General features: G+C 35.9%; 1 protein-coding gene across 2 annotated transcripts in view; it reads right to left on the bottom strand.

The window, feature by feature from the left end:
• Positions 1 to 16,315, bottom strand: part of BNIP1 (BCL2 interacting protein 1) — a 74,261-nt gene extending 57,946 nt beyond the window's left edge. The window contains exon 1 of one of the 2 annotated variants that reach the window (XM_053717137.1): positions 16,201 to 16,315. In XM_053717137.1, coding sequence (XP_053573112.1) covers positions 16,201 to 16,284 — 84 coding nt within the window. In that variant the 5' untranslated portion in view covers positions 16,285 to 16,315. The remainder of the gene's footprint in view (positions 1 to 16,200) is intronic. The other variant, XM_053717138.1, reaches the window with a different exon arrangement.
• Positions 16,316 to 16,733: the final 418 nt, after the last annotated feature.

Below are 16,733 nucleotides of genomic sequence, written 5' to 3'. Positions count from 1 at the left end.
GTGAAATATCATGGTTACACATGCAGAAGAACACATTTGACCTGTTTCTGATAGGAATATGGTTCTAATTATTTTTATACATGGGGATTATGGGTGGAATATCATGGTTACACATGCAGAAGAACACATTTGACCTGTTTCTGATAGGAATATGGTTCTAATTATTTTTATACATGGGGATTATGGGTGAAATACCATAGTTACACATGCAGAAGAACACATTTGACCTGTTTCTGATAGGAATTTGGTTATAACTATTTTTCTACATGGGGATTATGGGTGAAATATCATAGTTACACATGCAGAGGAACACATTTGACCTGTTTCTGATAGGAATATGGTTCTAATTATTTGTATACATGGGGATTATGGGTGAAATATCATGGTTACACATGCAGAAGAACACATTTGACCTGTTTCTGATAGGAAAATGGTTATAATTATTTTTATACATGGGGATTATGGGTGAAATATCATGGTTACACATGCAGAAGAACACATTTGACCTGTTTCTGATAGGAATATGGTTCTAATTATTTTTATATATGGGAATTATGGGTGAAATATCATGGTTACACATGCAGAAGAACACATTTGACCTGTTTCTGATAGGAATATGGTTCTAATTATTTTTATACATGGGGATTATGGGTGAAATATCATGGTTACACATGCAGAAGAACACATTTGACCTGTTTCTGATAGGAAAATGGTTATAATTATTTTTATACATGGGGATTATGGGTGAAATATCATGGTTACACATGCAGATAAACACATTTGACCTGTTTCTGATAGGAATATGGTTATAATTATTTTTATATATGGGTATTATGGGTGATATATCATAGTTACACATGCAGAAGAACACATTTGACCTGTTTCTGATAGGAATTTGGTTATAATTATTGTTATACATGGGGATTATGGGTGAAATATCATGCTAACACATGCAGAAGAACACATTTGACCTGTTTCTGATAGGAATATGGTTCTAATTATTTTTATACATGGGGATTATGGGTGAAATATCATGGTTACACATGCAGAAGAACACATTTGACCTGTTTCTGATAGGAATATGGTTCTAATTATTTTTATATATGGGGATTATGGGTGAAATATCATGGTTACACATGCAGAAGAAAACATTTGACCTGTTTCTGATAGGAATTTGGTTATAACTATTTTTCTACATGGGGATTATGGGTGAAATATCATGGTTACACTTGCAGAGGAACACATTTGACCTGTTTCTGATAGGAATATGGTTCTAATTATTTTTATACATAGGGATTATGGGTGAAATATCATGGTTACACATGCAGAAGAACACATTTGACCTGTTTCTGATAGGAATATGGTTCTAATTATTTTTATACATGGGGATTATGGGTGGAATATCATGGTTACACATGCAGAAGAACACATTTCACCTGTTTCTGATAGGAATATGGTTCTAATTATTTTTATACATGGGGATTATGGGTGAAATACCATAGTTACACATGCAGAAGAACACATTTGACCTGTTTCTGATAGGAATTTGGTTATAACTATTTTTCTACATGGGGATTATGGGTGAAATATCATGGTTACACATGCAGAGGAACACATTTGACCTGTTTCTGATAGGAATATGGTTCTAATTATTTGTATACATGGGGATTATGGGTGAAATATCATGGTTACACATGCAGAGGAACACATTTGACCTGTTTCTGATAGGAATATGGTTCTAATTATTTTTATACATAGGGATTATGGGTGAAATATCATGGTTACACATGCAGAAGAACACATTTGACCTGTTTCTGATAGGAATATGGTTCTAATTATTTTTATACATGGGGATTATGGGTGGAATATCATGGTTACACATGCAGAAGAACACATTTGACCTGTTTCTAATAGGAATATGGTTCTAATTATTTTTATACATGGGGATTATGGGTGAAATACCATAGTTACACATGCAGAAGAACACATTTGACCTGTTTCTGATAGGAATTTGGTTATAACTATTTTTCTACATGGGGATTATGGGTGAAATATCATGGTTACACATGCAGAAGAACACATTTGACCTGTTTCTGATAGGAATTTGGTTATAACTATTTTTCTACATGGGGATTATGGGTGAAATATCATGGTTACACTTGCAGAGGAACACATTTGACCTGTTTCTGATAGGAATATGGTTCTAATTATTTTTATACATAGGGATTATGGGTGAAATATCATGGTTACACATGCAGAAGAACACATTTGACCTGTTTCTGATAGGAATATGGTTCTAATTATTTTTATACATGGGGATTATGGGTGGAATATCATGGTTACACATGCAGAAGAACACATTTGACCTGTTTCTGATAGGAATATGGTTCTAATTATTTTTATACATGGGGATTATGGGTGAAATACCATAGTTACACATGCAGAAGAACACATTTGACTTGTTTCTGATAGGAATTTGGTTATAACTATTTTTCTACATGGGGATTATGGGTGAAATATCATGGTTACACATGCAGAGGAACACATTTGACCTGTTTCTGATAGGAATATGGTTCTAATTATTTTTATACATGGGGATTATGGGTGAAATACCATGGTTACACATGCAGAAGAACACATTTGACCTGTTTCTGATAGGAATTCGGTTATAACTATTTTTCTACATGGGGATTATGGGTGAAATATCATGGTTACACATGCAGAGGAACACATTTGACCTGTTTCTGATAGGAATATGGTTCTAATTATTTTTATACATGGGGATTATGGGTGAAATACCATAGTTACACATGCAGAAGAACACATTTGACCTGTTTCTGATAGGAATTCGGTTATAACTATTTTTCTACATGGGGATTATGGGTGAAATATCATGGTTACACATGCAGAGGAACACATTTGACCTGTTTCTGATAGGAATATGGTTCTAATTATTTGTATACATGGGGATTATGGGTGAAATATCATGGTTACACATGCAGAAGAACACATTTGACCTGTTTCTGATAGGAAAATGGTTATAATTATTTGTATACATGGGGATTATGGGTGGAATATCATGGTTACACATGCAGAAGAACACATTTGACCTGTTTCTGATAGGAATATGGTTCTAATTATTTTTATACATGGGGATTATGGGTGAAATACCATAGTTACACATGCAGAAGAACACATTTGACCTGTTTCTGATAGGAATTTGGTTATAACTATTTTTCTACATGGGGATTATGGGTGAAATATCATGGTTACACATGCAGAGGAACACATTTGACCTGTTTCTGATAGGAATATGGTTCTAATTATTTGTATACATGGGGATTATGGGTGAAATATCATGGTTACACATGCAGAAGAACACATTTGACCTGTTTCTGATAGGAAAATGGTTATAATTATTTTTATACATGGGGATTATGGGTGAAATATCATGGTTACACATGCAGAAGAACACATTTGACCTGTTTCTGATAGGAATTTGGTTATAATTATTGTTATACATGGGGATTATGGGTGAAATATCATGCTAACACATGCAGAAGAACACATTTGACCTGTTTCTGATAGGAATATGGTTCTAATTATTTTTATACATGGGGATTATGGGTGAAATATCATGGTTACACATGCAGAAGAACACATTTGACCTGTTTCTGATAGGAATATGGTTATAATTATTTTTCTACATGGGGATTATGGGTGAAATATCATGGATACACATGCAGAGGAACACATTTGACCTGTTTCTGATAGGAAAATGGTTATAATTATTTTTCTACATGGGGATTATAGGTGAAATATCATGGTTACACTTGCAGAGGAACACATTTGACCTGTTTCTGATAGGAATATGGTTCTAATTATTTTTATACATAGGGATTATGGGTGAAATATCATGGTTACACATGCAGAAGAACACATTTGACCTGTTTCTGATAGGAATATGGTTCTAATTATTTTTATACATGGGGATTATGGGTGGAATATCATGGTTACACATGCAGAAGAACACATTTGACCTGTTTCTGATAGGAATATGGTTCTAATTATTTTTATACATGGGGATTATGGGTGAAATACCATAGTTACACATGCAGAAGAACACATTTGACCTGTTTCTGATAGGAATTTGGTTATAACTATTTTTCTACATGGGGATTATGGGTGAAATATCATGGTTACACATGCAGAAGAACACATTTGACCTGTTTCTGATAGGAATTTGGTTATAACTATTTTTCTACATGGGGATTATGGGTGAAATATCATGGTTACACTTGCAGAGGAACACATTTGACCTGTTTCTGATAGGAATATGGTTCTAATTATTTTTATACATAGGGATTATGGGTGAAATATCATGGTTACACATGCAGAAGAACACATTTGACCTGTTTCTGATAGGAATATGGTTCTAATTATTTTTATACATGGGGATTATGGGTGGAATATCATGGTTACACATGCAGAAGAACACATTTGACCTGTTTCTGATAGGAATATGGTTCTAATTATTTTTATACATAGGGATTATGGGTGAAATATCATGGTTACACATGCAGAAGAACACATTTGACCTGTTTCTGATAGGAATATGGTTCTAATTATTTTTATACATGGGGATTATGGGTGGAATATCATGGTTACACATGCAGAAGAACACATTTGACCTGTTTCTGATAGGAATATGGTTCTAATTATTTTTATACATGGGGATTATGGGTGAAATACCATAGTTACACATGCAGAAGAACACATTTGACCTGTTTCTGATAGGAATTTGGTTATAACTATTTTTCTACATGGGGATTATGGGTGAAATATCATGGTTACACATGCAGAGGAACACATTTGACCTGTTTCTGATAGGAATATGGTTCTAATTATTTGTATACATGGGGATTATGGGTGAAATATCATGGTTACACATGAAGAAACACATTTGACCTGTTTCTGATAGGAATATGGTTCTAATTATTTTTATACATGGGGATTATGGGTGAAATACCATAGTTACACATGCAGAAGAACACATTTGACCTGTTTCTGATAGGAATTCGGTTATAACTATTTTTCTACATGGGGATTATGGGTGAAATATCATGGTTACACATGCAGAGGAACACATTTGACCTGTTTCTGATAGGAATATGGTTCTAATTATTTTTATACATGGGGATTATGGGTGAAATACCATAGTTACACATGCAGAAGAACACATTTGACCTGTTTCTGATAGGAATTCGGTTATAACTATTTTTCTACATGGGGATTATGGGTGAAATATCATGGTTACACATGCAGAAGAACACATTTGACCTGTTTCTGATAGGAATATGGTTCTAATTATTTTTATACATGGGGATTATGGGTGAAATACCATAGTTACACATGCAGAAGAACACATTTGACCTGTTTCTGATAGGAATTCGGTTATAACTATTTTTCTACATGGGGATTATGGGTGAAATATCATGGTTACACATGCAGAGGAACACATTTGACCTGTTTCTGATAGGAATATGGTTCTAATTATTTGTATACATGGGGATTATGGGTGAAATATCATGGTTACACATGCAGAAGAACACATTTGACCTGTTTCTGATAGGAAAATGGTTATAATTATTTGTATACATGGGGATTATGGGTGGAATATCATGGTTACACATGCAGAAGAACACATTTGACCTGTTTCTGATAGGAATATGGTTCTAATTATTTTTATACATGGGGATTATGGGTGAAATACCATAGTTACACATGCAGAAGAACACATTTGACCTGTTTCTGATAGGAATTCGGTTATAACTATTTTTCTACATGGGGATTATGGGTGAAATATCATGGTTACACATGCAGAGGAACACATTTGACCTGTTTCTGATAGGAATATGGTTCTAATTATTTGTATACATGGGGATTATGGGTGAAATATCATGGTTACACATGCAGAAGAACACATTTGACCTGTTTCTGATAGGAAAATGGTTATAATTATTTTTATACATGGGGATTATGGGTGAAATATCATGGTTACACATGCAGAAGAACACATTTGACCTGTTTCTGATAGGAATTTGGTTATAATTATTGTTATACATGGGGATTATGGGTGAAATATCATGCTAACACATGCAGAAGAACACATTTGACCTGTTTCTGATAGGAATATGGTTCTAATTATTTTTATACATGGGGATTATGGGTGAAATATCATGGTTACACATGCAGAAGAACACATTTGACCTGTTTCTGATAGGAATATGGTTATAATTATTTTTCTACATGGGGATTATGGGTGAAATATCATGGTTACACTTGCAAAGGAAGACATTTGACCTGTTTCTGATAGGAATATGGTTGTAATTCATTTTCTACATGGGGATTATGGGTGAAATATCATGTTTACACATGCCAAGGAACATATTTGACCATTTTCTGATATGAATATGGGTATAATTATTTTTTTATACATGGGGTGTATGGGTTTGATATAAAATGGTTACACATGGAAAGAAACAAATTTGACTTGTTACTACTAAGAATATGGGTATATATATTTTTATACATGTGGATTATGGGTGGAATATCATGGTTACACTTGCCAAGGACCATATTTGACCTGTTTTTGATGGAAATATGAGTATAATTATTTTTCTACGTGGGAATTATATGTGGAATATTATGGTTACACATGCCAAGTAATATATTTGACATGTTACTGCTAAGAAAATGTGTACAAATATTTTAATATATGGGGTTTATGGGTGGAATGTTATAGTTACACCTGCCAAAGAACATATTTGACCTGTTTCTGATAGAAACGTGGGTATAATTATTTTTCTACATGGGGATTATGGGTGGAATATCATGGTTACACATGCCAAGTAACATATTTGACTGGTTACTGCTAAGAATATGGGTAAACATATTTTTATATATGCAGATTATTGGTGGAATATCATGGTTACTCATGCCAAGAAACATATTTGACCTGTTTCTGATAGGAATATGGATATACATATTTTATATAAAGGGATTATGGGTGGAATATCATGGTTAGAACAATATAGTAACAGATATCACTAAGCGCCCTCCAGAGATAAGACCTAGCTTCGGTTAATTGACTCCTAGTAGTCAAATAGATATAAGGAATAAAGGGATAAAAAACCAAAGCGCCACTGAAGGCTCGGTCTGTAATAGCCCAAAAAATACTACGTGGGGTTGAGATAAGATTAAAATCACATCCACTTTAATTACATATAAAATAACTCACATAAAATAATTCAATAAAATCACAAACTTGAATACTACCCTTGATACCTGGGTAGGGTAAGATCATAGGTCTGCAAACGACAAATTTCAAATATCGAATACTATGGTAAACATGGGAGTCGAGACTCCTTGTCCTTAGAATTATATTCCGTTTACTTAACAAATGCCTGCTAGAATAGATAACTCTGCGGCCCAAATAGGGTCAATCAATGCCGTCTGCAGCTGTTAGAAAACTACAAATACATTAAGTGATACGATGATTGTGTGCTGGGTCCAATAACCCCGTGTTAGTTAACAGAGTGTTCAAAGCGATATCATGAATTGATATTAAATATCCTTAAAAAACAAAAAATCAGACATTCAAACATAAAACTTCAAGTGCCTGTGTCATAAAAAGAAGTGAACAGTGTTTCAAAAAACAATCTAAAAACAAAGCATAAATTTAAAATTCCTGTGATGTAATGAAGAGTGTAGCGTGAAATGTCAGAAAAAATATATCAAATCCAATCTGTGCTGTGCAGATTATCAAAATCAGGTGAAAAAAACAGTGGCCACTGTGGAAGCAAAAATATTGATGAACAGTACAATCCAACGTGTAAATGTTCCTTACAACCTAAAAAAGTGTTCCTGTAGTGGTCCTGTAAGTGCTGCAGGAACCGGAAATTAAGGTCTAGACGTCTCGGGTCTCCCAAATTCGAGTTTCCCGCGGCGGTACCTAGAAATAAAAAAACACCAATAGTGCAGACGGTTTTCTTAATCTTCTATCAATTGCAAACGTACTCACCAGTCGACGCGTTTCGGTCTATGCTAGGTACCGTCGCGGGAAACTCGAATTTGGGAGACCCGAGACGTCTAGACTTTACTTTCCGGTTCCTGCAGCACTTACAGGACCACTACAGGAACACTTTTTTAGGTTGTAAGGAACATTTACACGTTGGATTGTACTGTTCATCAATATTTTTGCTTCCACAGTGGCCACTGTTTTTTTCACCTGATTTTGATAATCTGCACAGCACAGATTGGATTTTATATATTTTTTCTGACATTTCACGCTACACTCTTCATTACATCACAGGAATTTTAAATTTATGCTTTGTTTTTAGATTGTTTTTTGAAACACTGTTCACTTCTTTTTATGACACAGGCACTTGAAGTTTTATGTTTGAATGTCTGATTTTTTGTTTTTTAAGGATATTTAATATCAATTCATGATATCGCTTTGAATACTCTGTTAACTAACACGGGGTTATTGGACCCAGCACACAATCATCATATCACTTAATGTATTTGTAGTTTTCTAACAGCTGCAGACGGCATTGATTGACCCTATTTGGGCCGCAGAGTTATCTATTCTAGCAGGCATTTGTTAAGTAAACGGAATATAATTCTAAGGACAAAGAATATCATGGTTACCCATGCCAAGAAACATTTTTGACCTGTTTCTGATAGGAATATGGGTAAAATTATTTTTATGTAAGGGTTTATGGGCGGAATATCATGGTTACACATGCCAAGGAACATATTTGACTTGTTACTACTAAGAATATGGGTATAATTATTTTTATATATGGGGATTATGGGTGGAATATCATGGTTACACTTTCCAAGTTACATATTTGACTGGTTTCTGATAGGAGTATGGGTATAATTATGTTTTTTTACATGGGGATTATGGGTGGAATATCATGGTTACACATGCCAAGGAACACGTTTGACCAGTTTCTGATAGGAATATGGGTATAATTATTTTTCTATGTGGGGATTATGGGTAAAATATCATGGTTACACATGCCAAGGAAAATATTTGACCTGTGTCTGATAGGAATATTGGCATAAATGTTTTTATATAAAGGGATTATGGGCAGAATATCATGGTTACAAATGCCAAGGAACATATTTGACCTTTTACTGATATGAAACATGGGTATAAATATTGTTTACATTGGGATTATTGGTGTAATATCATGGTTACACATGGGAAGGAACATTTTTCACTTGTTGCTGCTAAAAATATGGGTATACATATTTTTATATATGGGGATTATGGGTGGAATATTATAGTTACACATGCCAAGGAATATATTTGACTGGTTTGTGATAGGAATAGGGGCATAATTATTTTTCTGCATGGGGATTATGGGTGGAATATCACGGTTACACATGAAGATGAACACATTTGACCTGTTTCTGATAGGAATATGGTTAGAATTATTTTTATACATTGGGATTATTGGTGTAATATCATGGTTACACATGCCAAGGAACATTTTTCACTTGTTGCTGCTAAGAATGTGGGTATACATATTTTTATAAATGGGGATTATGGGTGGAATATTATAGTTACACATGCCAAGGAATATATTTGACTGGTTTGTGATAGGAATAGGGGTATAATTATTTTTCTGCATGTGGATTATGGGTGGAATATCATTGTTACACATACCAAGGAACATATATGACCTGTTTTTGATACGAATATGGTTGCAATTATTATTCCTCCACATTGTTTCCATTCTGTCAGTAATGGAGGACATGTATCCTTTGTAAAATTTGCAGATTCCTTATCACTTTTAAACTATGATGTTTTACTCTTTCCAACTAACAGTGACCTAACTTTATATGGAAGAGGTTTGCACTGGTTTTTGGCTGTAATGTAGCAGACCTAAAATCTAAAACAGTGACAATAATGGACTCACTAAGCAATAAATATAACACATACTGTGCTATTGTCCAAAAAATGCTCTATTGCATTCACACTCTCTGTCCCTCAGTTGAGTTTCTTGAAGCAGACTGGACCTGGATTGCCCGAAACAAAGTAATTCTTATAACTGGAGTGCATGTCCTCCTATATTCGTACATTATATGTAGTGGTCTCAAAATATGTGAGGAATTTTGACAGCAATAAAGTTAGACAGTGGATGCACAGCAAAATTCTGCAAAGTTGATTACTCATACCTGACCATTAAACAAACCACAAAGCACACATTTGTAGCAGGAAAAATTGAGAAATACAGCCCACCAATGGTCAAAATAGCAGAACAGGACACACAGGAGGACGAGTACTTTCCCCTCATGTTACTGCAAATCAGAAGGCTGGACATTTTGTTCGTCTTGTTACTGCTTTGGTGATGCTGACCATGATGAAAAACAGATCCTATGGGTCTGCAGCGGTCTAAAGACCGCTGCTCCATAACCTGTCCGCCTGCTCTGAGGCGGCGTGCAGAAATCAACCCAATTGAATACGATCGGGTTGATTGACACCCCCTGCTAGCGAATCTGCAGGGGGCAGTATTGTACCAGCAGTTCACAAGACCTGCTGGTGCAATGATAAATGCTGTCGGCATTTATCGATGTGTGGCGGACATGGTACGCTATAGTGGATCATGTCCGTCCGCACAATGATAAATTGACCCCTAAGTGTTGTGTGTCGAAACTGGTATCACCAGAAGTGTGGAGGACAGAAGGGTAGACCAACAACATATTTAATTTGTTTACAGTGCAAAAGAAAATAGCACCAAATTTTAGTATTACTATTTAGTAGAATGTTAAATTGTCCTTTAAAATTGTTTTGGTACATAGCTATTCAAAACAATAAACATGTAAATAAAAAAGTACAAAATAGTTCTGATAAACTGCTCTTAATGTGAATTTAAATTGCCTGGGATAAACTGGATGTTTATTGACATTGAATTTCATTAATGGGGACACAAAGTAAAACACTCTTCCTGTCCAGTTATTTAATAATAGTTTACATGTGTAAATTACCCCTCATGATCTCCCAAGGAAATAACCAGATATTTTTCCTTTTGTTATGTTTAGCATGGACGATGGAAAATTCTCAATTCCAGTCTAAGGGGCCGATTTATCATGCAGTGTATGCTGCAGTTTCTGCATGAGCCTTCAGGCTTGCTGGAAACAAGAGTTAAGGAGCAGTGGTCCTAAGACCGCTGCTCGTTAACTCGTCCGCCACCTCTGAGGTGGTGGACAGCAATCATCCTGATCTGATCAGGATAATTGACACCCCCTGCTAGTGGCAGGGGCAGAATTGCACAAATGTCGGCATTTATCGATATGGGGCGGACATTCATAAATCGGCCCCTAAATATATGAAGCTATCCGCTTGTCTTGTAAGGAAGTCTAACCTACTGTTTCACATCAATACACATGAGTATATGAAAATGCACTTGTTCAGTAAGAATGGACTGTTTTCGGTAAGACATTTATTGTGTCTTTTGTTATTATGGCCTTGGTATAGACATAATCTATATTGATGTTTGAGATACATGCTCCATCTAAAAATAGTTAGGTTAAAAAAAAAAATTATACATAAGCAGGGTATCTGCAAATTGAGACCCTATATAAACTAGATGGCTGGTTGAGTTTGTGAACTAAAAATATTTCTAGTGTTGAATTTGTAGAAACGTTTACTTGTAGCCTGTACTTCTTGTAACCAGAAGTAGCAGAAATAGGTCAAATATGTTCCTTGGCATGTGTAATCATAATATTTCACCCATAATCCCCACATAGAAAAATAATTATACCCATATTCCTATAAGAAACATGTCAAATGTGTTCCTTGGTATGAGTAATCATGATATTGCACCCATAATCCCCATGTAGGAAAAATATTATACTAATATTCTTATCAGATACAGGTCAAATATGTTACTTAGTATGTGTAACCATGGTATTCCACCCATAATCCCCATGTAGAAAAATATAACCATATTCTTATTATAAACAGGTCACATATGTTACTTGGGATGTGTAATCATGATATACCACCCATAATCACCATGTTCAAAGTATGTATACCCATTTTCTTACCAGAAACAGCTCAAATATGTTCCTTGGCATGTGTAACCATGATATTTAACCCATTATCTGTTATGTTCGTGCAATATTTCCTATCAGACCAATCCTGGCCAGTAGTTTTCTTATCCTAGCATCAAGTGGAAACATAAGGAAAAATCCCAGAACTAAAGTTAACAAATTGAAAGAATGTGGTAGTACAGGAACAGCAAACACAATGAGCAGCAAGGGTTAATGAGGAGAAGGTCAAAGAGCTGAGTAGGGCTCAGAAGTAAGCAAGTAGTTCTATGCCCCTGAGAAACACAATAAATAAAACAAAAGGAATGCTCACCAGACAGTGCAGGGTTCCTTAAGAGTAGGCAGTTCAATCTTTCTGAGTTTCCAAAAGGGTTAAGCAAATTATGGGTCACAAGGCAGTGCCGGGTTCAGTAACAGGCAGGATGTCAAATCTTTCTGAGTATCAAAAGGGTTAAGCAAAGGAATGGTAGCAAAGGAATGGTCACAAGACACAGGGTTCTGTAACAAGCAGGCAGTCCACTATAGAACACTAGGAAGTTGCTACAATAGCACCCAGGGGTACACAGGGGTAAACCTATTCTTGGGCAGAGATTACATGAAAAGGAGTTACTTTTAAGGCTCGTGGGATACTCCTCTATCAGACCGAACTCGGCCAGTAGTCTTGTTATCCTGGCGTCGAGCCGGAAAGATAGGGAATATCCCAGAGCAGAGAGTATCAGGCAAATGAGGAGAGCGGCACTCACCACAGGGTGGACAGCACAAGGCAAATAAGACAGACAGGATATGGCAACAGAAAATCAGGCCAGCAATTCAGGGGTTAACCAGGTAGCGCAGCGAGACAGGCAGGGTTCAGCAACAAGAAGACAGTCCAGCAATGTAGGGGTTAACCAGGTAGCGTAGTGAGACAGGCAGGGATCAGCAACAAGAACTCAGTCCAGCAAGTTAGGGGTTAACTAGGTAGCGTAGTGAGACAAGCAGGGTTCAGTAACAAGGATCAGTCCAGCAGATTAGCGGTTAACCAGGTAGAGCAGTAAGACAGGCAAGGTTTCAGCAACAAAGTATCAGTCCAGCAGTTTAGTGGTTAACCAAGTAGCGTAGTAAGACGGGCAAGGTTTCAGCAACAAAGTATCAGTCCAGCAGTTTAGGGGTTAACCAAGTAGCGTAGTAAGACAGGAGAGTTTCAGCAACAAAGTATCAGTCCAGCAGTTTAGGGGTTAACCAAGTAGCGTAGTAAGACAGGCAAGGTTTCAGCAACAAAGTATCAGTCCAGCAGACGATCTGTCACTCCCAGGAACACACAAAGTAGCACCTATATTTGCGCAGTGACAAATCGATTGCTGCCCGCTAAAGTACCTGGTGGATTGGCGCCAAGAGACTAACCGGCGTCAGGAGCGTGGAGTGATGACGTCAGCGCTGCACGCATCCTGAGCTGACACAGCCCTAGGCAACGAGCATGGTGAAGACGACGCGCCCCTAGCAACGGCGCAGCGTGACATTACTTACATAGACGCCGGTTCCCGCCAAGGACACACAGGTGATGTTCAGAGCGGCATTAGCAGTACTCGTGGCACACAACAAAAACCCTGTGGGGCAACATTATCCCCATGTAGAGAAATCATTATAACCATATTCTTACCAGAAATAGGTCAAATATGTTACTAGGGATGTATAACGAAATGGCACCCATAATCCAATGCATAAAAATAATTATACCATTATTCTTATCAGAAACAGGTTAAATATGCTCCTTGACATGTGTAACCATGATATTCCACCCATAATCCCTACATAGAAAAATAATTATACCCATATTCTTAGCAGTAACAAGTCAAATATGCTCCTTGCCATGTGTAACCATGATATTCCGCCCATAATCCCCTTATATAAAAACATTTATACCCATATTCCTATCAGAAACAGGTCAAATATGTTCCTTGGCATGTGCAACCATTATATTCCACCCATAATTCCCATGTAAAACATAATTATACCCATATTTCTATCACAAACAGGTCAAATATGTTCCTTGGCATGTGTAACCATGATATTCAACCCATAATCCACAAGTAGAAAAATAATTACAACTATATTCCTATCAGAAACAGGTCAAATGTGTTCCTCTGCATGTGTAACCATGATATTTCACCCATAATCCCCATGTAGAATAATAGTTATAACCAAATTCCTATTAGAAACAGGTCAAATGTGTTCTTAAGCATGTGTAACCATGGTATTTCACCCATAATCCCCATGTATAAAAATAATTAGAACCATATTCCTATCAGAAACAGGTCAAATGTGTTCTTCTGCATGTAGAAAAATAATTATAACCATTTTCCTATTAGAAACAGGTCAAATGTGTTCTTAAGCATGTGTAACCATGGTATTTCACCCATAATCCCCATGTATAAAAATAATTAGAACCATATTCCTATCAGAAACAGGTCAAATGTGTTCTTCTGCATGTGTAACCATGATATTCCACCCATAATCCCCATGTAGAAAAATAATTATAACCATATTCCTATCAGAAACAGGTCAAATGTGTTCCTCTGCATGTGTAACCATGATATTTCACCCATAATCCCCATGTAGAATAATAGTTATAACCAAATTCCTATCAGAAACAGGTCAAATGTGTTCTTAAGCATGTGTAACCATGGTATTTCACCCATAATCCCCATGTATAAAAATAATTAGAACCATATTCCTATCAGAAACAGGTCAAATGTGTTCTTCTGCATGTGTAACCATGATATTTCACCCATAATCCCCATGTAGAAAAAATAATTATAACCATTTTCCTATCAGAAACAGGTCAAATGTGTTCTTCTGCATGTGTAACCATGGTATTTCACCCATAATCCCCATGTATAAAAATAATTAGAATCATATTCCTATCAGAAACAGGTCAAATGTGTTCTTCTGCATGTGTAACCATGATATTTCACCCATAATCCCTATGTATAAAAATAATTAGAACCATATTCCTATCAGAAACAGGTTAAATGTGTTCTTCTGCATGTGCAACCATTATATTTAACCCATAATCCCCATGTAGAAAAATAGTTATAACCATATTCTTATCAGAAATTAAAATTTTCCTTGGCATGTGTAACCCATAATCCCCATGTTTAAAACATCTATTCACCGGTTGCTATCAAAACAGGTTAAATGTGTTGCTTTGCACATACATGTACTATATTAAATTAGTAATGTAGTCCCACAAAAGTATTTTTCTATTATATTATTTAATGTGATTCCATTATACAACTGTATATATGTCAGCAAGTGAATAGTTAAACATTTGCAACTACTGTTTGCAACTTAGTATCAAGCAGTGCAGAAAAGAACAACATAATTTGAGTTACAGCAGAGTCATTACCATGAATGTGTGTAGAAAGTATAATGACATCTAGTGATAGTGTTTAGCATTGCAGCCAATCATCCCATCATCCCAATCATCCCAATATGCAGTTTAGTATGTCCCATTGAAGACTTGTCTACACACTGCAAAGGTAGCCAATTGTTGAACATAACAGGCAAACTTTACAAGCCCAATATTTGAAGAGCTCCCTTCTTATTTGAACAGCTGGACATATAATTTTAAGACTAACATATGTTAAACAGCAATTATTATTCCGATTGACAGGGATTAAAGAAACAATATCACTAATGATGATTCATTACTTACAGTATACGTAACTGTACAGCCAAGGTTACAATTTTGTCACAAAATAGTTTAATTCACTAGATTCAGCATGATTTTAAACGCGAAGACTCGGGTATCACATGCCTTTATCCTGTTCATGTAACCATAAATGTAACAGTAGTTTCCTCTTGCGTGACAATCTGCACTAAGATCTCGATCCTTTTTTTCTTTAATGTGAAAACTCTAAATCGTAATTAGTTTACTCATTGCTATATTATTTTATGGTGTGCCGTTTAGGATTAACATCTGAATCCCCGAATTTCAGTATAATTTCAGTTAAATTGATCGCCAAGTTCCACGCATTAACCGGTTGACAATAAACATTTAGCACACCAAAAGCCAACGGTGGTCCCTAGTACCTGAATCAGCGCTTTGATCTCCAGATCATATTTAACAATTTCCTGATGACAGATACGGACGTGGACATCTTTGGAGGCTGCCATTGCTATTGACTCTGCTGCCTGCCCTGCTACGGAACACGGCTGGGGACAAAAAGAGGAAAATAATAGTCGCTTGTATTTGCATGCTAAAGCTATACTACCACCTGCTGTACACAAAAGGGTATGGGCACGATAGACTAGATAGGTTTTCAAAATGTGTTTTTGGAAGTTAAATATTTGTTGCCATGCTTTGATTAAACTGTAATTTTTTTCTAGCTATGCTTGGGCAAGATTTATCAAAGTGAAAATAAGAAAAAAACCTCTCAAATGATATCACCATATTTATGAAAGGTTATGCGCCAATAAAGTCGCAACTTTTCATATGTGCGAACAAATTGACTCATGACCATTCGCAAATCTTAAATATATGCGAAAAAGTTGTCTGGAAATGCCTAATTCTTGTAATTAATCTCTATTGGCATTTTAAAATGCCCGTATATATTCGCAGTTCT

Source organism: Bombina bombina, chromosome 6, assembly GCF_027579735.1.
Source record: "Bombina bombina isolate aBomBom1 chromosome 6, aBomBom1.pri, whole genome shotgun sequence".
Taxonomy (NCBI): Eukaryota; Metazoa; Chordata; class Amphibia; order Anura; family Bombinatoridae; genus Bombina; species Bombina bombina.
This window is presented reverse-complemented; position numbering and strand designations above follow the sequence as displayed.